The sequence below is a fragment of the Dermacentor variabilis genome, unplaced genomic scaffold (assembly GCF_050947875.1).
Source record: "Dermacentor variabilis isolate Ectoservices unplaced genomic scaffold, ASM5094787v1 scaffold_13, whole genome shotgun sequence".
NCBI lineage: Eukaryota > Metazoa > Arthropoda > Arachnida > Ixodida > Ixodidae > Dermacentor > Dermacentor variabilis.
Genome location: NW_027460291.1, coordinates 39313999 through 39335992, shown reverse-complemented (window position 1 = coordinate 39335992; position 21994 = coordinate 39313999). Strand labels below are relative to the sequence as shown.

General features: G+C 44.3%; 1 protein-coding gene across 1 annotated transcript in view; it reads right to left on the bottom strand.

Annotated features, from left to right (window-relative positions):
* Window positions 1–20830, bottom strand: part of LOC142566818 (uncharacterized) — a 37244-nt gene extending 16414 nt beyond the window's left edge. Inside the window, exon 1 of the mRNA XM_075677703.1 lies at window positions 20691–20830. Within this exon, the coding sequence (XP_075533818.1) occupies window positions 20691–20757 (67 nt within the window). The 5' untranslated portion in view covers window positions 20758–20830. The remainder of the gene's footprint in view (window positions 1–20690) is intronic.
* Window positions 20831–21994: the final 1164 nt, after the last annotated feature.

Sequence of the window (21994 nt, the reverse complement as noted above, 5' to 3'; positions counted from 1 at the left end):
ATACTTCGGCCCGTCCTGGTGGTAGAGAGGCGCTCGAATTGCGCGGTGAGCTGCGCCTCGGCTATTTCTTCTAGGGTGTTATGGACGCCGAGCTGCAGGAGCCGAGCCGTACTCGTGGTCTTCATTAAACCCAGCGCCGTCTTGTAAGCCCGTCTGATCAGCGTGTTGATCTTGGTCCTGTCAGTGACGTGCCAGTTGAGGTAGGCCGCAACGTAGGCGATGTGATTGATCACGAACGACTGGACAAGGCGCACGAGACTGTCTTCACGCATGCCCGCCCGTAGTGTAGAGACTCCGTGTATGAGCCGGATGACGTCCATTGCCTTGGTGGTAAGCTTGTTGATGGTCTCGTCGTTGCGGCCGCTCTTGTTGAGCAGCAGGCCCAGGACCCTGATCTTGGGAACTTCGGGGATGCGTTGCCCCGATGCAGACACAATCTTGATGTGGTCACACTCACGAAGGGGAGCGCGCTTCCGTCCCGGACGAAGCGGTGTGAGGACGAACAGCTCGGATTTGGCAGGCGAGCACATTAGACCTGTGCCGTCAAGGTGCTGCTCGATGGCGGTAACCGCCGCTTGCAGCTGTTGCTCGATGCTGGCGTCGGTGCCGCCGGCCACCCACAGGGTAATGTCGTCGGCGTAGATCGTATGCCGAACGCCGGTCCCCGCTACTGCCCTCGCTACACCGATCGTGACGAGGTTAAAGAGCAATGGCGAGATGACTGGGGCATGGGGTCAATTACTTCCTTAATTTAAATGTCGAAATGACTATGAAAAGTGGACGAGAACAACAATAGACAATAGAACACAAGACAATAGATGGAAAAATGGCGCCACGATACCTCAACTAGTAAGTCAATCGCATACGTAATGCGTATGCCTGGGATTGATTTCGACCTGTTGCAAATAGTCTTTCCGTGCACTTCGTTCCGTCTACACTTAATAACATATAGATATTTTAATGAAAACAAGTAATTTTTCCTCTCCTTTCCTTGGTTTCCTTGCATGTTGCCTTTGTGTAATTGTGACTATTTCAGTTAAGTGGTTGTTCAGCACGCCTCGTGTAGTTCTTTTCCGGCTGGCAGTACATGAAGAGGTGCTGCTAGCAATCTGACAGCTTTATTACCCCGATTCGCCATCGTCAGAGCTCGACTCTGCCCCCGTGACCTAGCGATAAGCATCTAGCAAGGTGCTGTGTATTGAAGAAGGTTTGTTAAATACACTTGGGCAAGCAAAATGCTTCAAGACGGACAGATCAAAATCCAAGCTCATAGGAGGTGCACTCACTGATTTTATTAATTTACTTATTTTGTATATAATTAGTGTTTCTTACAGAAACAAGGCATTAAGTAGCAACGCTAAAAGTCGATGCTGTGGAGAAAGGACAGTGTTTCCTACAACAACATGCAGAGCTAAAGAAGCAAATTACGGCACCGCTTCCGTTGGAGCAGGTAACAGTAAGTCAAATATCTGGACCAGAGGGAAACATTCTTGTGAGCGCTTCAGCGCTGGTGTGTTTGCTCTGCCGATTCCCCCTTGCCGCCTGCGCCTTGCTGCTCCTCTCAACGGATGGTGTAAGTGTGCGTGGACGCTTGTCGACACGCAGGCGCTTTGTTCTGTTGCGTTTTCTCTGTGTCTTGGTTCCGAAGTCTTGAAAGAGAGCGGGTTCAGTGTGCATCATTCGCTTCAGCGCCCATGAGTGTGGCTCTCACCGCATAAACGTAATATATATCCAGACGCCATGACAGGTTTCTGAAAGGGTAGGCCGTGAATCGAAGCGTATTTGCCTAGTAACGACTGTTCAACATCAGAAACGTCGCCGTCAATTGACGGCTGCTGTCCTTATTGATATCAAGGGTGCTTTTGACAATGTTCTACATGAATGCCCTTGAACAACATGGCATTGGTGGCCGTATGCATCAGTGGATGGCCAGCTATCTTCAAGATATTCATGACAACTCTAGACGGTGAAACAAGGAAGCATCCCGTCCATCGTGGGGTGCCTCAAGGAGGTATAATGAGCCCAACTTTATTTAATGTCGTTCTCGTTGGCCTCGTCAAAGAACTGGCAGGCACAGTCTCGGTCTCTGTGTACGCAGATGGCATCTGCATATGGACCACGAGCCTAAAGCGCTTGCACGTAAAACGAATCTGCAGCGTGCGGTGTCAGTAACGTCGACATACCTAAACAGTCGCGAACTGCAGCTCTCACCACAAAACATGTAACCGTGGCATTTACGTGGAGGTTAATGTTCTGCTACCCCGTTTTGATTGTTGGGAATATTATACCTTCGGTAACCCACTAGAAGTTTCTCGGAGTCATCATCAACTGTGACTTATCTTGGTCGAAACACATCTCTGCATTAAGAAAAAAAGCTGGGCAGCTTTATTCAATCATTCGACAGTTGTCTGGAAAATTGTGGAGGCTATCCAAGTGATCTCTCCTACAGCTTCACCAAGCACTTTTTGTTGACTACCTCCCCTCAGTGCGCCTGTACTTTCTCGGGTAGTGCAACTGCTGTACGCACACTTGAAAGTGCTCAGGCTAGCGCACTGAGAATTCGCCTAGGGCTACCACGACGTGCGTCTACTTGGGGCACTATTGGAGAGGCACGCGCATGCCCAGCTCAAGTTTATCTGCAACCTGAGCCATTGCGAGTACAGCTAAGGCTGCTAACTAGACACAAGAATCGTCCACTGACGAATGTCACAAGCAGACGACATGCCGCCTGCTCGGAAGCCGTGTTATCGCAGCAAGACTTATTGCCGCCGAACTTCGAATCGCATGACGTACCAGAAGTTCCTCTCTGGACGATGGCAATGCCAACTGTAAGACTCTCAATTTTTGGAATAACGAAGAAGTCGAAAATGCCGCTTGCTGGGCGCAAGCATTTCGCGTTATTCTACATTGCTTACATGTTTACATGTATGGATATACCGAACATCTTCTTGCATATGGTTCAGTGACACATACTTCTTCCGCGGCAGCTTGCGCTGTATCTGGAATGGGGATCGTATAACGATTCAAGATAGGACGCAGACCGTCGTATACAGCAGCGGAGTTGACCGGAGTACGAGAAGCAATCCGATGCATACTGCGACAAAGCTTCGAGAAGTGGAGAGTGTTCTGTGACTCAAAACCAGCGCTGCAACTCATCAGTAAATAAATGAATCATAGAACCACATATAGTCCTCTGGTTTATGATGTCATGCCTCTGCTTGCTCAGGTGTCTCAATCCGCGCATACCATCGTGCTGCAGTGGATTCCTAGCCATTATCAGAGTCCTTCCATGTTTTTTCTGATCACGAATCTCCGCCGTCACGCTATGGGAGAGGTTCATATGCTGCCCAAAGGTGCCGCAACGCGGCGCCACTGTGCCACAGAGGGCATCGGGCTGTTTAGTTGAAGTGGCGGGGTGGGACAACGAAGCCGAACACATGTTGCAAGTAACAGCTGAAGAAGTAGAATGGTGGTATCTCTAACAAGCCATTTGAAAAAAATGGCTGTATTTGGGATGTGGCTACTTGTGTTCGTTTGAGAGTTGTTTTGCCTTATGTTATGAAATGCTTATGCTTTACACTTTCTTGTTTATAGAAACAATCGATTATGCATTCTGTATGAATTGCCATTGCTTTGATGGTGTTTGTTTCCTGCCCCCAATACATATCTCTCACGTTTGATGATATTTCTTTATGCTTATTATATCAGTGTCATGCTTTTAACAAATTTCTTGCATTGTGAATGGTGGACCATTCGTGACCGGACGCCTCTGTATTTCGCTCCGCTTATTTTACATGATAAATACATTATCGTGCTTGTTTGTTGTTTTTTCATCAACACGTTCTATTTCTTTTCTTAATCGAATTATAAAGCTTTTAACATATTGCAAATAGTTGCGCATTAAGAACCAAAATACCTAGTCTCGTCGCTTCTGCGTCGAAACCAGGAGCAGCGTGAATAAGTGCTAGGTTTGCTGACGCTTCTAAACGACTACTTGCTAAGGCAATTGCCTAATTAAAATACAGCGAGCTTCAACTGTGCAGGTCCTAACAGTTCTCGTTCGCCTTAATCCGTTGCTAAAAGCCGCACCGAAGACATTTAGTAGCGAAGTTTGTCTTGCATTAATCCTACCTAAATCTCATTCACAAATGGCATCTCTTTGCAGAGAAATCTTAAGCGCACGGAGCAGCTCCATTTCCTTTTGTTTGTCATTAAGTATTCTGCGGTAGCAGCCCTTTACAATAACAATTTCATTCTTTTGATCTCCTTATAAGATACAGCCCACAGTCAGAGTCCTTCTGAGCCATAGTTTAACAGAAAGTGAACAGCTGTGCTCGGTGAACAATCTGGCGCTATGCGCAACGGAGAGTTGGCGCTTACTTAAGGGTAAGCGGGGGTGCAACAGCCCATATGTTTGCATCTGGTGATAAGTGGGACCACTGGCGCTTTGTTGCGAATGCACGGCGTTTAATTTCAGGCAAATATTAAAAAGCGGAGTTCACCGAAGTGTTCAGGCGAACGGCGATGATGAAGAAATCTGGACCGAGACCGCCCGGCCGTGTACAGCGGACGCATTCCGACGGAGGTGAAATGCAAAACACCCGTTTATTTAAATTTAGGAGCAATTTAAAGACATTCAGTAGCGAGGATTGTCTTGCATTAATCCTACCTAAATCTCATTCAGACATTTATTTACATTTATTTAAATTTAGGTGCATTTTAAGGAATCCCAGGTGGTCAAAATTAACCCTGAGTCTCCACTACGGCGTGCCTCATAATCGTGTCGCGGTTCTGGCTCTTAAAATCCCAGATTAAAAAATTTTTTTTTTTGTTCTGAGACAGCCGCAAGCTCCATGTTATGAGCGGCTTTTTTTCGTCCCGGGCGCTCATATCATGGCAGAAGACACGCTCAGGCAGTAATTTAAGCATATTCAACGCTAAATATAGTTACGTTAAACTAAAGCGACGGTTGAGGAAGTTGAGAAAGCTAGAATACCGAGGCTGCCCCACACACTATCACAGCGGTAGCGGCGTTCGCATGCCCTCTCATGCACGGTTGCGCCTCTAGCGGCGGTCGCTGGCTCTATATGAAACTGAGGCGGCAGTTTCGTGACAAGAAAAAGAATGGAAGGACTCTGCCATTATGGAATAGCTGGAAATGAACAGGCTGAGGCGAAAGCAAAAAATGCGCGCACTGACGGGAAACTTAGAGAAATTCATTTTTCCCGGTATGACATTAACACCTTGCTCCTTAACTCCATCAAAACCTCTATAGCGCGAAATTACGACAACGCCGAACATCAGCGTGAGCGCCTCAATAGACTTGACGCTGGTTTACGATTCCGGCTTCCACTTCAGTTGAGGAGAAGCCAGGAAACACTCAGCCATCCATTACGGCTCGGTGTGGCGTACATTCACCGATACCTTTGCAAGATTGGACAAGCACGGGACCCTGAATGTAGCATCTGTCACACTCCCGAGACAATAGCTCACGTACTTTGCGTGTGCCCTCAATATCCGGCCGAGGGAAGAACTTTTAAATATAATGTTGACTGCTTCGACTCCCGCCCTTTTTCGGAAGAAAATATTTTAGGCGCATGGAGAAGAGTTGACGCTGCCCAACGTGTCACAAAGTCACTCTTGAAATTTCTACGTGAGACTGGTTTACACGATCGCCTCTACAACCTCTGAGACGCGCAGACACGCGGCCATTTATTGAGTAGATAAGATTACACTTGCGTGTATTGTGTCTACAGCGGGCATCCGTGTATTGTACAACGTATATATAGTAGCTCATTGCATCATAACATTATCACCTTCCATGTACCTTTCTCTGTATTTGCCACTACTCCTTTCCCCGGTGAGGAGTTGCAGGCCTGGACACAATCTCCTGGCCGACCTCTCCTCCTTCCTCTTCATTAAAATCTACACCTCCTCTCACCGCATGGTTACGTTTTCCGCATAAAGAAAAAACCGGTATTAATTGCGCCATGCTTAGTTTCCAGCCGCGAACTACGACCAAGTGTCCGTGCACTAGGGGGGCTATATATTCGGCGTGAGGTAGGCCCTGTGACCTGTACATTTCTGAGGAGTGGGTTTTAGTATACATAAAAGAGAAATTCGTACATGGTCGAGCAAACTGGTTCGGACTGTTGACACGCAATGCCAGAGCTACCAGTACTGGCCGGTGGTGCTCTAAACGTTAGGCAGGCGACGGTTCTAGCTGCACACAATGAATGCTGCGTGATGAGGGACAGACAAGGCAACGAGAAGCGCCTGCGAGCATAAGTAATCCATACTCTTATTGACCAGCGTATAAAAATCAAACTCTTCGCAGATGAGTGTGTCTCGTACACATTGGTTCGATTACCCGCCGACCAAACTCGACTTAATGACAATTTAAATATGTTGCTAATTGGTGTAAGGACTGGGGATGGTTCTAAACATTAATAAATGCGGGTTACTGCAAATTTGTGATTTGACGGAAGTACTCGAAACAGCTGTAGTTAAGGAAATTTTCGAGGATGTACTTGGCGTAACGATATCGGGAGTCGAACGCATTCACCGTCTTGGTAGGCCAAACCACGGCGATGAGCAAAAATCCAGGCCTATCATAATGAAGCTTGTTGACTAGCAAGACAAAACCCACATTATAAATAACTGCTCAAAATTGAAACGCGCCACAATTTCCGTTGGTGAGGATTTTTCCCAGCCTATTCGAGAAATCAGCCTATTCGAGAAATCAGCCTATTCGAGAAATTAGAAGGAAGCTGTGGGCTCGCACGAAAGAAAATCGAGATCGACAGGAAAAAGTACGCCTTGTGTATGATAAGGTTAAAGTAGAGGGAAGGCTCTTTTCTTGAGACAAAAGCGGCAATAAAATGATAGCAGTAACACAAAACTCCAAGCAAAAGGCAATGAAAAAAGATGTCCCAAGCGAACAACGTATCACGAGAAGCCGAAGTCAGCAACAATAATCAACATAAATGCTCGCAGTCTCGTTAATAAAGTAGATCAGCTAGAAGCGATAATCCTTGCAGATGCGCCTGATATCGTCCGTATCACAGAAACGTGGCTGCATTCCGGTATTTCTGATAAGGAAGTTGTACCCCCAGGATATGCGATAGTGCGCAAAGACAGGGAATCACGTGGTGGAGGTGTCGCGCTTCTTTTTAAGGAAGGGATCCACTTTTCTACTATGCCCGACGTAAAAGATACTGAAGCTCTGTGGTGCAACGTGCGTCTTCAAGATACGATCGCTAAAGTGGGCGTGTTCAAAAGGCCTCCGAATGCTGAAAGTGTGTACCTTGAATCTATACTTGACTATATGCAATCGCACGTGCACGGGGGCTTGATTGTACTTGCTGGTGAATTTAACCTTCCCGAGATTGAGTGGTGTTCCCTTGTCCCTGAAACAAAAGGTCAAAGCATCCTGTTGGACATTATGTGTGGCTTTAATCGTGATGAGCTTGTTTCCGCCCCAACTCGTGTACAGGGAACGTCATCCTCAATTTTGGACCTTGTCTTTGTCAGTAACAGTCTTCCTATATATGAGTCGCGAGTAGACATACTTGATGGACTATCCGAACAAAAAATGGTCTTATGCTCATTGCCATTCACTAGCCCAGCTACATTACGTGGCCAATTAAAGCAAACACCCGCCTTTAACAAAGTCAATGATGACGCTATAATGACGTACCTTGCACGCGAGTACCCTTAATTGCATGATTTTTGTACCGATGAACGTTATAGTATGGATGCGGCTTGGCTAAAATTAAAGTTTCATGTCATGCGTTGTATGCGTAATTTCGTCCCAACTGTGTACAAATCAACTCACAAACGCAATCCGTGGATCACACGTGAAATAATTCATCCTAAACGTAAAATCAAGAGGTTACGAAAAACTAGCAAGCAACGGAATGTTTCAGGCTACCGTTCTCAAGTAAGTTCCCTTACTAGATTGCTTAACGAACGAGTGCGTAACGCTAAACAGAAATTCTGTGGCTATACATTGCATGAGTTTATTAGGACCGCGCCTCCCAAATTCTGGCAGTACATGAATGCAAAGCTGACTAATCCAGGTTCATCAGATACGCTAGATCAGGCTAGAGCTCATGATTTTAACGACTATTTTTGTTCGGTTTTTCACAACTGATAATGGTACTGCGAAAATAAATCCTGCCTTTTACAATCAGGATAATCGATTGCTAGGCACGCTTACTTTATCGGAGGCAGGTATCCTTTCACTCCTATCAGGCATCAATCAAAAGTAGCGGTCCAGACACAATTCCCAACAGCTTTTTGAAACGGTACGCGGAGATTCCCAATCTTTGAAAGACTGTTGCCTTCCGGCTGAATGGAAAATTGCTAAAATTACTCCCGTACTCAAATCGGGCAATGCATCGTCTCCTTCTAATTACCGGCCTATTTCGATCACTTGCACTTGCAGCAAAATTCTACAACACATTGTATTAACATTTTTAACAAGTTTCATTCAGTCGAACAATATCCTCAATATGAATCAGCATGGCTTTAGATCTGGATTATCCACTGTTACACAGCTTGCCGAAACACTGCATGACCTGGCCCTCGGCATTAACGTGCACATTCAAATTGACGTCATTTTTTTCGACTTCTCGAAGGCTTTTGACAGCGTCTCACTCACTTAACTACTCCTTAAACTTAATTACCTATTAGGTGATGGGCCAGTTTACCAGTGGCATAATAATTACTTAACTGGCCGCTACCAATTTGTACAGTATGGCTCTCACTCCTCCGAGCTAGCTCCAGTGTTATCAGGCGTTCCCCAGGGATCTGTATTAGCTCCAGTTTTGTTTTTAATATTTATAAATGACATAACTATGCCGACGCGAAACTCAGGCTCTTTGCAGATGACTGCATGCTCTCTAATGAAGTACGACACCGCGATGACCAGGTGAAATTAAATAATGCCTCAAATAAAATAGCTCAGTGGTGTGTAGATTTCCAAATGACAGTAAACACTGATAAAACCGTATTCATGTCGATTACAAATAAAGCGTCTAAGCTTGATCTTTCATATCATTTTAACGATGTGCCACTTCGAAGTGTAAACCAGTGTAAATACCTAGGTCTCATAATATCGTCTAGTCTCAGCTGGACAGAGCATGTGCGTGAAGTGTCAAATAAAGCATTAAACAAACTGTTGTTCGTTAAACGGGCCTTGTCATATTCTACACATGAAACAAAGCTTCTTGCATACGTCACTTTTGTCCGCCCAGTCTTAGAATACGCCAATACGGTGTCGTTCTCTCACATTGCGAACGATATCGCCATTTTGGAAAGGGTGCAGCGGAAAGCGATGCGTTTTATCTTTAACAAATACGGACGCCTTGACTTGCCTACTGCTCTGTTACAGCGTGCTGGTCTAGCTACCCATGAAAGTCGCGCAAAGCTTTTTCGGCTCAAATTTGTATACCAACTACTGCATAGATAATTCCGTATAAACCCAGACTGTTACTTGAAATTTCGTGATACTCGACCGACCAGAAGACGGCATGCATGGGAACTTGCAGAATATGCGTTTATTAATGATACGTTTCGCTATTCTTTCTTCCCACGCTCAATTAGTGAATGGAATACACAGGATGTAGTCGCAGAATAGCAGCCAACACTAGCAAAGTATATGGATTTATTTGAGCATGCTGCATGAGCCTAAAAGTTCTCAATATAAGTAACTAAATTGCTTTCCCCATGCAATCCATCCCGATTCAGTTTGTGATAGGAAAGCACTTGCCTACACTTTTTGTTCTGTGCAATATGTATTTGAATGATGCCATGTACTCTGAATTTTTTTCTAGTTTTCCTGCAGGTTGATGTACATTGGCTTCGTTGTGTGTATTATTATGCATGAACGTACTACTGCTATTCTTGAATAGCCTCCAATCATTATGTGCTCTTTTTCTATAGAATGTTTTAGCAGTGTTCATTGATGTGACTTGTTGCTCACCCGTGTAAATATCCCCATGGGGGATTGACAGTATTCTTTAAATAATAAAGAAGGATTACTTCCATGACGCACCCTTATTATATACGAAACACCCCAAGGGAAGTGCCAGCAGTCAAGCACTTGGGAGCAACAATCCCGCGCACGCTAAGTTAGAACGACCACATAGATAGCGTATATAGTACCGCACTCCGAGCCCTACGAGCCATCCCACGCAAGCTTTGCAACGCGCCGCTCCAAGTTAAGCTGACGACTTATAAAACCCTTGTTAGCCCCAGTTTAGAGTATGCATCAACATTGTGGGACCCGCATACGAAACAGAATATTGCCAAGCTAGAGAAAATACAAGAGGATGGCTGCAAGATTCATTTGTAATAGGTACAGGTGAACTGACAGTGTTGCAGAAGTGATTAGGTTTCTTGGCCTCGAGTCCCTTAAGGCTAGGTGGGCCGAATCACAGTTGAAGCTCTTGTATTTCATGTATCATGATGTTTTACCAATTGATTTGTCTCCCTACATAATCCTTGTGTCTCGCGCCAACGCTCGTTGCGATAATGCAAACAGCTCGAACAATACCGTACAAATATTGATACATTCAAGTCTTCACTTTTTGCCAGCACCATAGCAGGCTGGAATCTGTTACCGAGGAACGTTATTGAAAGCCCCAATCCTGAAGTGTTCCTCGCAAAATTCAGAGCTATGTCTGAATGATGCATCACTTTTTTTCTCGTTCCATGTTTTTGTGGTGAATGTCTACTCAATGTTTTTTTTTGCATTGTATCTGCTCACTCCTGCCTGGACTCAAGAGAGTCTACGGTATTGTAAAATAAGACCCCTATTTAGTCATGTAATTAACCCAAAAACAAATTCTACTCATTGGATCTGCGAATAAAGAGTTAAAATAAAGAAAAGGGGCGCAACTCATGTCTCTCCTGTGATTACTGGCTCTGATAATCGAAGCTCAAACAAAATACACCAAGTAATCTTTTTTCATGCATTTCATTGCAATGGACTAATGAAAGTTGCAGTATTTATAAATAAGCAAGGCAGCTAGTGACAGCCCTTACCACAACAAAAATGAGGGAAGCACATGTAAAGAGCGCCATAATGCGCTCATGTTCCTCAGGGAACAGGCAACATTTCTCGCATAGTGAACATGAAAATGATGACGAAGACAAAAGCCTTATTATGAGAAGGTGCTATTCTGAATTAACACCACTCTGATCACCATGCCTCGACGAAGCGGGATCAGTAAAAGCAGCTTTCGTTAACGGGGCATTCGTTAAAATTTGCACCAAAGTACAGCACACGATCTTAAAAGAGCAACAAAATGGGGAAGCGACGCAAGTTCAGTGTGCCCACTCTAGAGAGGTTAGAAAGCTGAACAAAATATCACCCAAACCCAAAAAAATCACCCAAACGGACGGTCTCAGCGTGAACGCCCCAGTGTATGTGTCTTCACTCTGGCTATTGAATTCGTGGACAAGCTAATTATTTCGGTACAGCTAAGTTTTAGAGCTCGCCATTTTTCTTCAACGCTTCTTATTCATAATTACTGCATATACGCAAAGTTGCAAAATATAGAAGAAGAAATGTGCAATACCAGCAGCACGCCGCTTAATAGATTTTGGTTCTCTTTGATTTGCAAATGTTTAGAGCTGCACCCCTTCCCCAAATTTTCGATCGCTAGCAACAGCATCGCCCTCCACAATATTGTGCAAAACGTGTGACAGCATAGCATGTGACCGCGATTGTCGCGTTTGTGCGTCTTTAGCAATTTTTGCGCACCTCAGCTTAACCGCCATATCCAGACCCTCGATTTGCCTCTGAGCCAGAATTAGAGCATATAATGCGTAAAATCGTCCACTATCGCACTATAAATCGCCCAGTATTGTCTGCATAGTTTATGTCTACTGCTGGGTATAAGCTTTAACCTGTGATCTACACATCCCGCTATGTTTCGTCCGCTCACTCTTTCAAATTTAGTAATATGACCACACTGGGGGTAACCTCTGCCTCATTTGACTGCGTTTCCCTTCCCATAGATCAAATTCCTTTATGCTGCCAGACAACCTCTTATCTCCTATGCATGTTGCAAGCCTCACTCAAGTCCACTTTCTCATTACCTAAACTAGAATGTCCGCTACACCCATTGGTCACCAAATTCACACCGCCGTCTTCGAGTCTCTCAGTCTTACACCTATCTATCATGTTTCTTTGACGTTATGCTTGACACAACACAATCATAGTCTTGTATTATCGTAAATGACCTAACGTGATCCAATGTAGGAGGTTCCATAACATTGACGAATTTAGCGCAACAGTCTCCTAATCATTTCTCAAGCACGCCTAAGAAATCTGAAAAGGAATAAAAGCGATTTGCTGAAATGTACTTGTAGACTGTTCTGTAAGCGAAGCTGGCCCTGAAGGGATAAGTTGTGGAGGAGCCCGCGAGCAGAAATTAGCGGAGAAAGCTGCTCGGGCATGCGTTGACGAAGCTAAGTGCCCACCGTAAAATTTAGCACCTGCAGTTAATGAGGGGCGGAAGAGCAGCAAGTTCTTGCAATGACGCTGCGATGATTAGGAGTGCAAGCGTGCAGTTTTAGTGACGGCTGACATCTTGCAGATATGACACTCGCCTAGACAGCGTCAAAGCTATGTTTTTCTACATGTTTGAAAGGCTTCAAGGCTTCGTTTGTGGCTGCCTACATACCTTTTCAAAGAATTTAGGAACTCCGGCATATAGAGGTTTACTTCAAAAGTAATGCCTCCCACAGCAACATAGCTCTATCGTTATTCTCCGAAGAACCAAGCTTTTATTGTAGATTAATATCGTTTGTATTATAGGTTAAACCGAAAGAGGAGCGAGCGTGGTATTCTAAGCAAAGAAAATGGCTATATCGCTATCACCTTTGCCATCCTAGCGCCTTTCCTCGTTTGTACCAGCTTATTGTACCCTCTTACGAGAGGATTCTACGTGCACAATGCTAATATAATAGCCAGGCTGTTGTTATTTGCAGATCGGCAAGTCCTCGGTGAGATTCGATTTGTGCTGCAAAGTTGCCAGAAGGTAAGCCTTTGTGTGTGTTATTCTTTTTGATCTGCGGAGAAGTCCAGAAAAATCCAGAACCCAATGATTTTATGTTGACAGAACAATGACAGTCCTGAAAGAAAGGTGTATATATATATGCGTATTGAGGTAAATATATCACAAGCGTTCGCCCAACTGAAAGCTGTGCAGGAATTTTCTGCTTTGCTGTTATCGCTTCGTAATTATTTGTTTGGAAAGCGGCTGGCATTCTGTTCATTACTGCATTTATTTTATGATGTGTCTTCTTTTTTTGCATTTCTCGTCCCCCAATTACATAATGCCATGCATAGGGCCCGTAAGAATGAAATAAACGGTAATGATGAATAATTGCGAATAAGTGTGTGGCTAATATAAACGAGCTCTTTCAGCCCCAGTCCAATACACAATAAAAATGCCAGCGAGATATGGTTGACACAAGGGAATGATTAAGCCAAGTTCAAAAGAAGACCATCGGTCTTCGTGCTCGTCTTCATAACGCCGAAAGACTGCTTCCATCAGGATTATCTGCAGGTTTTCTTAATAAGCCACACTGCAGAATCTAAAAAAGCTGATAAATACTATGAAATATTCTTAATATTGCCACCGAAAAATTCATCCGTTAGTTGACCACAGAACCACTTGCCAGCGTATCCAGGATTGGGCGATTTGCATCAGAAAGAAATAGACCGAGAATTGTTAAGTTTTCTGCCCACTTGACAAAAATGCTTGTCTTTCCAAAGCGTTCGTAGCCCCAAAAAGTTGTAGTCAACATGGGTGAGGGCTTTTATCTTGCTACGTGCAACGATCGCGCGAAACTGAGCGAGTTTAGGAAACTCTCAAATTCGGAGTTCAAACTACGCTGTAAAAATTATTTTACTTGTAGTAGGTGCTATACCTTCCACGAAATGGTGAATTCTCTCCGCGACGCGCGATCCGCGACTAATACCCAGGAGAACACGATCCCGTCGGGTCTCTTTCGAGTACACATAAGGACACTTGAAGGCTGGTGTGCCTTGCCTGTCAGTTATTTCTGTATTATGGACTAATATCCGCATTCTCTATCCGTGAACAGACAGCTTGAAAGCACTAACGACTAAAGAGCAGATACTGTTGCCTTAAGAGAAACTTGGCTCCCTAACAAGGTGTTGGAAAATAAGTTATATGGTTGTAACAAAAAGTTGACGGCGTTACGACGCGGGCGGAATGATATAACAGGTGGTGGTGTGCTAATTGCTCTCAATGAAAGTATTGAACGCATACCAATAAAAATTATCTGCTCTTAAGAATTTGTTTGGTGTTGTGAAACAATCGCCTTTAAATAGCTAATATTTGGGGCGTATTACCACACTCCCAACAGTTGAAACAATTTCAATGCACGCATTCACAATTGTTTTACCGAAATTTCTTGCTCGCTATCCGGGTTTGCGCATTTTCCTTGTCGGTGGTTATAATTCTGCATCGGTGGCCATGTAACAATGTCGAAGACGCAATGTAACAATGTCAAAACTATCCGCATGTGTTTTGCTATACCTGTGCTGCTAAACTACATAACAGAGTCGTGATTGTAATACCGGCACATCCTCTGGCACATGACCATAACTTAGTCTTGGTATGCTACCCATGAAGTTTCGCTGTGGATAGTAGCTATATGTTGGGCCTTAAAGGAAGAAATCTGTGCTCTTCCACAGCTGAGCGCATACTGGAAAATGAGCGTCGGTTCGCGGTGCTGCGCATCGGTTCATGGAGGCCAAGTGAGTCAGCAGCTCCGCCATAGTTAAAGGCTCACTCATAAGGAAATATCGGGCAAGGCTTGCTGACTCATTATATGTGGTTTAACGCTGTTGGTTAGCGGATAATAAGGTTATGAAAGCTGTCGCTGCTGTACCTATCTGGGAGCCAAAACTGTCGCTTCATCCAGGTTTTCAGTATTTTGGTGGTCAACTACGTAACAGGGTCGCGTTCGTAATAACGTGTCCCCCAGTGGACATAAATGATGATAATGATAATAATGATGATGAAGGGAAACGCAGCTAAACTTGTGTTGGTGCGTTCGCGCAGTCCTTGGATTCTGCACTTTGCTTCACACTATCGCATTTGACTTTCATGTTTTGAGTAAAAGGTGCGCATTTCTCTTTTGCCTAACTTGTGCAGGTTCCGCACGAATTTCTTTAAGCACGTCTCGCTGTACGAACGCCATTCGGCGAGCATGTCCTGCGCGCATGTTTCTAAAGTGTGCCGTGTATAACGATAATCTGTTGAGTTGATGCGTCAGCTACCTTATGGGACTTCAGCATTTTAAAGACCTCCCTGCTAGCATTTTTCGCTCCAGATCTATAACAAAAAATATTAGTAAGCTGCGTCAGTTTCGTCCAAACAAGGGCAACAAAGTACGCTTTGTGTAGTCCACAATGCCGCTTCCCTGTCCCAGTCTCCGACTTAGCGGCTCGTGCGATTGGGTTTGAGCAATTGTAATGCCGTGCGAAAAAGCCCAGTACTCAAATCTTGCAATCTAAAGTACGTGAACTATCGTTTCTACTTTGGCCAACGGATTGTGTTAGCTCCAGCTGAACTCCGTCATAACTAGTGAGATCTACTTCCAGGAATATTCAAATAATATTCGAACAAAGACAACAGTGCGACAAGTACGAAGCGTAGACTTTAACCGCAAGGTTTAATTTCAATGCAACATAGGTATATATATAGATATATATACAAAGCGTTTCACTTTTACTCTGCCAATATAGAAAGAGGGAATGTTTTATTGTCAGAAAAGCAGTATGCTAAAGCTTTCTTTAGAACTTTCCCACAACATCACCTGCTGTTTTAAATGAGGTGCGCACTAGCCAATGCAGCCAAATAATATTGTTCGTGATGCTCTCGAGCAGCACAGTACGTTTATGAGCAAGGTATTGTTTTTATCTGACAAATAATAAAGAACTGATGAATGCATAATGAATAACGGCTCATGGTTGTTTTAGCGCGTGACAGTCGCAAACAACAGAGCCTAACCTTTTCATCGTGAACTTGCCCGCCGTTGACGCTTGCTTAAACGGCAGTATCGCAACCAAGAGGTCCTTACTTCAAGCCCGTACAGTGACGAGCTTTTCTTTTCTGCTTTTCAGTTCCGTCGGGAAACACAATAAATTTAATTTAGGCGTGAATCTTAAGAAAGCGTGCGCATCCAAGTGGCGGTGTCTCTTCTGCGCTTATTCATGCTGAATTTTACCAGTATAAGATTTGGTTTTCTGCATCGGTTTTTCTCAATAACTATCAGTGCGGCAGGTGATGTTCTACAGTACCAACCTTGCTGGCGTAGGGGATGTGATACTGCGCGGCTAAGCCCGACGGCGCGCGATCAAATCCCGGATGTGGCGGCCGCATTTCGATGGAGGCGAAGTAGAAAAAAGACACCCGTGTATCGTGTATTGGATGCACATTAAGGGGCCTCAGGTAATCGAAATAAATCCGGAGTCCCCCACCACGGTGTGCCAGTAATCATAACACGGTTTCGGCAAGTAAAACTTAAGAATTTATCTGAATAATTGTTCTACAGCGGCTGCTCTTCATAGCTAATTCACACATTGCTACATCAGTCCTGTCCGTCACACGTTGCTGCAGCCTTGGGTGTAGACAGATGCAACTTCCAAGATTTCTCTCAGGTACGATAACAACGCTAGCTCTTTTAATCTCCACAGAAGGTCAATAAAGCGTATGTCGATACTCATGATCCGCAAAATTATCTGTGGTGAAATCCTGAAGCGTATTCTTCTGAAATTGAAAACGAACATTGTAGGCGCAAGTGGCAACATTGGGAAAACATAAACTTCCATGTCGTACTTCGTGGGCTAGGTCTGATATTGTGCTCACAAACCTATTTGCAAAGAATACCTTCAGCGATCATCACCATCATCATCAACAAACTATACTAAGTCCAGTGCAGGACGAAGGCTTCTCCCCCCGATCTCCAATTACTCCTGTGTTGCGCCAACCGATTCCAAATCGCGCCTGCGAATTTTTTTAATTTCATCACCCAACCTAGTTTTTTGCCGTCCTCGGCTGTGTTTCCATTCTCTTGGCACCCCTTCTGTAACCCTGAGGGTCTACCGGTTAACTAACCTAAGCATTACTTGACTTGCCCAGCTCCATTTCTTTTTCTTGATGTCGATTAATATGTCGGCTAAGCCGGTTTGCTCTCTGATACACACCTCTCTCCGTCTGTCTCTTAACATTACGCATATTATTCTTCATTCAATTGCTCTTTGTGCCATCCTTTACTCAGCATCAATAGGCTACAACTATATAAATATCCAACTTCGCAAGTAGTGAATAGCCACAGTGTAGATACTGCTGGAACCGCCAAATCTTATTGCGGAAGCTTCTAAAGCCTGCAACTAAACATATTACACGGAACCATGTGTTTTTTCGAAAATAATTACGGGTTTCCAGAAATTTCTTCTGGGTTGAAGGTGGTACTAGTGCGTAATTGCTGACAACTTGGAAACATGTGCTCAAGTTGTTTACAGAAAGCATGTTTTTCAATTGGAGCGCTACCCTTCCTATTTTCAATTGAAGGCACAAATAGAATTCACATACTTTGTGTTTTGTGCAACGTATTTCAACAACGCACAGACAGTTCACCTCTTTGCAAATGTTTGGTGGGCATAAATTGAAACGACAACAAAAAATCACCAAAGCCGCTTGTGGCACTTAAGTACTTTAGACTGTGGTTCAGAATGTGTTCAGGCTTTTATGTAATATAGTGTAGTAAGAAAATCGCCGTGTCGCAGGAGGCTTAAAGCAAGGTCCTCAAACGTAGGCAAATCCAGAAACACAAGGACTAATTTTCTGGCGTTTTGCTTGGTAGTATTGAATTGTTGACAATGGTCTACATTTGACACCTAATGCATCTCTAGTCCAGTCCCTAGCGTAGTTTCACCCGATTGGCAGCTACTAAGGCTTGCATGGTGTAAGAAATATGCATAAAAAAGGCAGCAGTCCGTTGGAGTCTGGCTTCACCGTAGTAAGGGTGCGAGAGTGTTTTAAGTCTGACGCAGCAACAAAACATAATCTTATTCATTTCGAACGGCTCTTATCGGCGTTATTAAGCTGAACGAAATCTTAAATATTAAGCGTATACGTTATGTAATTTATTGAATTCGGCGTGTTTTTGGGATTTGAGTATATCCAAAATGTAAAAGAAACTCCGGGGTTTTCATACGCAAAAGCGCGATCTGATTAAGAGGCACGCCACAGTGGGCCGCTCCTGAGTAAGTTGGACCACGTGGGGTTCACTAACGTGCAGCCAAAGCACGGCATAAGGGCGCGCGTTTGCTTTTTGCCCCCATCGAAATGTGGTGGCTGATGCTTTGATTTGATCCCGTGACTTTGTGCATAAGCAGAGCAATGCCATACCGACTAAGCCACCATGGTGGTTCATGCAACATATTCCGTTGCCGCTAGGCCGGTTATCTGGACTAATTGAGTCGCTCACCTCTACCACGTTTGCCGTAAATACCATTTAGAACACTTCAGATGAAATGCATCATACTATGAGTGACACAAAAAGATAAGAAATGGTAAGTTCAGAGGGCTTTCATTTCATTTTTTTTGTCTGGTGCATGTGGACCCACATTGAATACAGTAGAGAATGCGATAAGTGTGATGAGTAAGCGGAAGGAAGTGAATGAACTTGGATGTTCATCCTATGTTCATTGACTGCACGAGGCAGTTGTGTTCGTATAAGCTTTTCAAGCAAATGTGCTTCAACGTTCTTCCTCCGGGATTTTGTAGGTCTCATCACATCGTCACCCTGTCCCCCATTCTCGATCAACCAGTTGTAGAAGAAGAAAATTCCTCCAGGATCATACAAAAGAATTGGAGGTTTATAGCATAGCTCCTGTAGCATTGCACAGACCAGTTTTAGTTCACACCTCCAATTTTTGAACAGGAACTACGTATCAAACACACCCTTACCGGCTGCTACCCAAAAAGCAGAAATTAATTGAATTATGTCTACTGGTGCATCAAATAATTCTTCAATAAAAGGCTGCAACCACACAGGAGGCTGCAGATTCTTCACAATGAGCTGTAGAAATGCACGTTACGTAGGCCTAGGAAGAGCTTTCGTACTTGAAACGCAAGGCGCGGAGTCTGCTGCTCCTGCGAGTTGGTGTCATAATGGTAATAAGCACATTCCAATGGAGAGTTGGCTTCTCACGACTCTCCTGACGAAGATAAAGTTCTATTGCCAGTCAGTTTCATAGACCTCCCGCCTAGCTGGTTTACGAAGACACCATAGAAGGATGAATTAAGTGAAAAAAAGTTTGAATTTGGAGGGAGGGCGCTGAGTGGATCTACATTACGTCAGAGGTGCGTAAATGTGTTTGTTGTGCCATGTTGTCTTGATGTTCTTGTTCTCAAGCATAAATACGCAGTATCTCGCCCAATGACTAGTTCTACTATAGTCCAACGCCTTTATGTTGCTTCTGCTTTTGTCCAATTCTTTCTTCTGCAGACCGGAGAATCTTCTTCTCAATTGATTACTGAAGCATTGTGGCCGGTGATTTAGGCTTCCTTTAGTATTTGCAATTCTTGTTTCTTGGGCCTGTGACAAGAACAGAACTTGCGGATTGCATTATATGCAGTGGTTGATATGTGCGGGATGCTATTACCTATATTCTTGCATTTTAAAAGTAATAAAAACTATCAAATACGGAAAATAATATATAATTATTATTAGTCAGCGCCATCTATACGCGGCAAGCATTTAGCAGCACGAATATTGATGGTAGCATACGTTTATGGGCTCAAGACGACAGTATTTTATTAAATGAATACCGTAATTTAAGCAGAAAGAGCGCCTACTTTTTCTGTTCTCATTTGAGTGCTGAAGAATCTCTCTGCGTCCCTATGCTAGGCTATGCTATTTTTGTACTCTGCTTTCACTCTCTCTCAGCCTCTCCCCCAGCGCGGCCAAGTCGCGAACGTAAAGGGAAATCCAGCGGCGCTCTACCAGCCCCACTGTAAAAGCTCAAAAGCTCTTCAAAAGCTGTGGCGACTGAATTCTCAGTGACTGGTAGATCTCCTGCAGTGGACATACAACAGGCTGATGATGATAATGATGATGATAGATCAAATCTGACTCTGTAAAATGTTCACCAGCCGGTAAAACTTTAAATTACAACATAACCTTAAAGCTTCAGTACTCAGCTCACATACATCACCAAAGCAGACCGCAATTCATAAAGACGAGATAACTGGTCAGAATGGCATCCGTCACAGTGTAAACGAAAGTGTGAGGAACACGAGAAAGACAACGTAAGCAAGACAAGTGTTAATGGTAGCGCAATGTGTACAGACTGCGCGGATATTTCTTTCATTTTCCATTATTCTTGCCTTTCGTCATAGGCTCGAACTCCCGCTTGTCACCGGTATCATCCGCTACGTGAGACGGATAAGAAATGAATAGAATCAGCAAGAAATAAATGGAATAGCATCAGAATGAACAGGAAGAGAATCGGTACAGCTCCACTAGTGTTGGGTACCTCCTCTCGTTTTCCGTGTTTCCTGTGCCTTCAATTGCTACGTGCCCAAACAAAGAACAAAATTTAATCACTGAAATAACGCCGGTCTCACCTGAGCTGTGACTTCCACACGTAAACGCCAATAGCAAGATGACCAAAATTCGTTTGTCGAAATTCATGACTGCACCGGCGATTCGCCACGCACGAATGCGACCCAAGTCGGCGTCCAAGCCTCCAGCCTTGCTGCTTGTACTTGGGAGCGCTCACGCGAGCCTTATATCCCTGGCGAGCGTGGGCAGCGCGATAACAATCACTAGGTCAAGCCCTGTTTCCGAGACGCGGGAGGAGCGCTTACTATGCAGTCGCTTCATCTCCGGGTATCTGAGACTTCGAGACGTGGAAACGAACAGATGGTAAGACGTCATCCCTATGCAAGGAGAACGGAGATTAAACGAAATCGCGTGAGCGACAAGCAAATGTTGGCGACTAAGAAGAAAGTCTCCCTCACTGACCTGGACCGCGTAAAGCATGCTTTATTTGCCGCTGGATTTCGCAAGCACTGAGATGTTTTCCTGGAGTCGCATGTAAGGCCCGCAAAGGTGAAGGTCGATAAAGCCAAACTTTGGTCGTGGGGATGATGGAGAACCATCTGCTATATCTCATGTAGCAAAATTGCAGCTGTACTACAGGGTAAAGCTCACCTCGAAGCAACATAATAAATATGGCCGTGCGATGATCCTTAGGACCCTAGCCCCATCCATTCGCAGCGCTACTTCCTGTTCTTGGAACTACATAAGTAAAATTATTTTCGTTAATGCTTTGGCGTTAAAATAGTTCCGAAAAAGGGTCTCGTAAAGCCCAGCGCTGTAGGAGAAAATGATGTCTTAATTCGGATATCCTAAACATGTCGTTTAACATCGGTCTGTAGATGACTTAGGCCCTTTATACACAGCACACTAGCTCCAAATAAGACCCCTTTACTGGGCCATATTCGTACGGCATGAAACATGTGCCACGACAGGTAAGGAAGCTGAAAGAGCGGCGAGGCCATGAAAAAGCAATCGACATAAAGAAAGGTACTGCTGTTTTCATCAACTGCAGTGTTTTTTTTTTTCATAAAATGAATTAACACAGAAAGCTGGGCCAGTTGGTGACTTAACATATTCCTAGGGGTGGGCAGCCCAACCCGGACGAAGCACAAAAGGCTCACATCGTGCACTTGCTTTTGTCCTTCTTCCGGGTTGCGCTGCTCACCCCTAGGAATATGTTCATAAGATGGATAAGGCCACTGAAAAAAATGATTAAAGGCTAGTGCTTATCACAGCGTTAGCGCGGTGACTTTATTACACCAGAACTTAGAAATAGAACCTACAAGGCGCTTTTATTTTTGAGATATTTTAGGTGCAACCTTTTAAC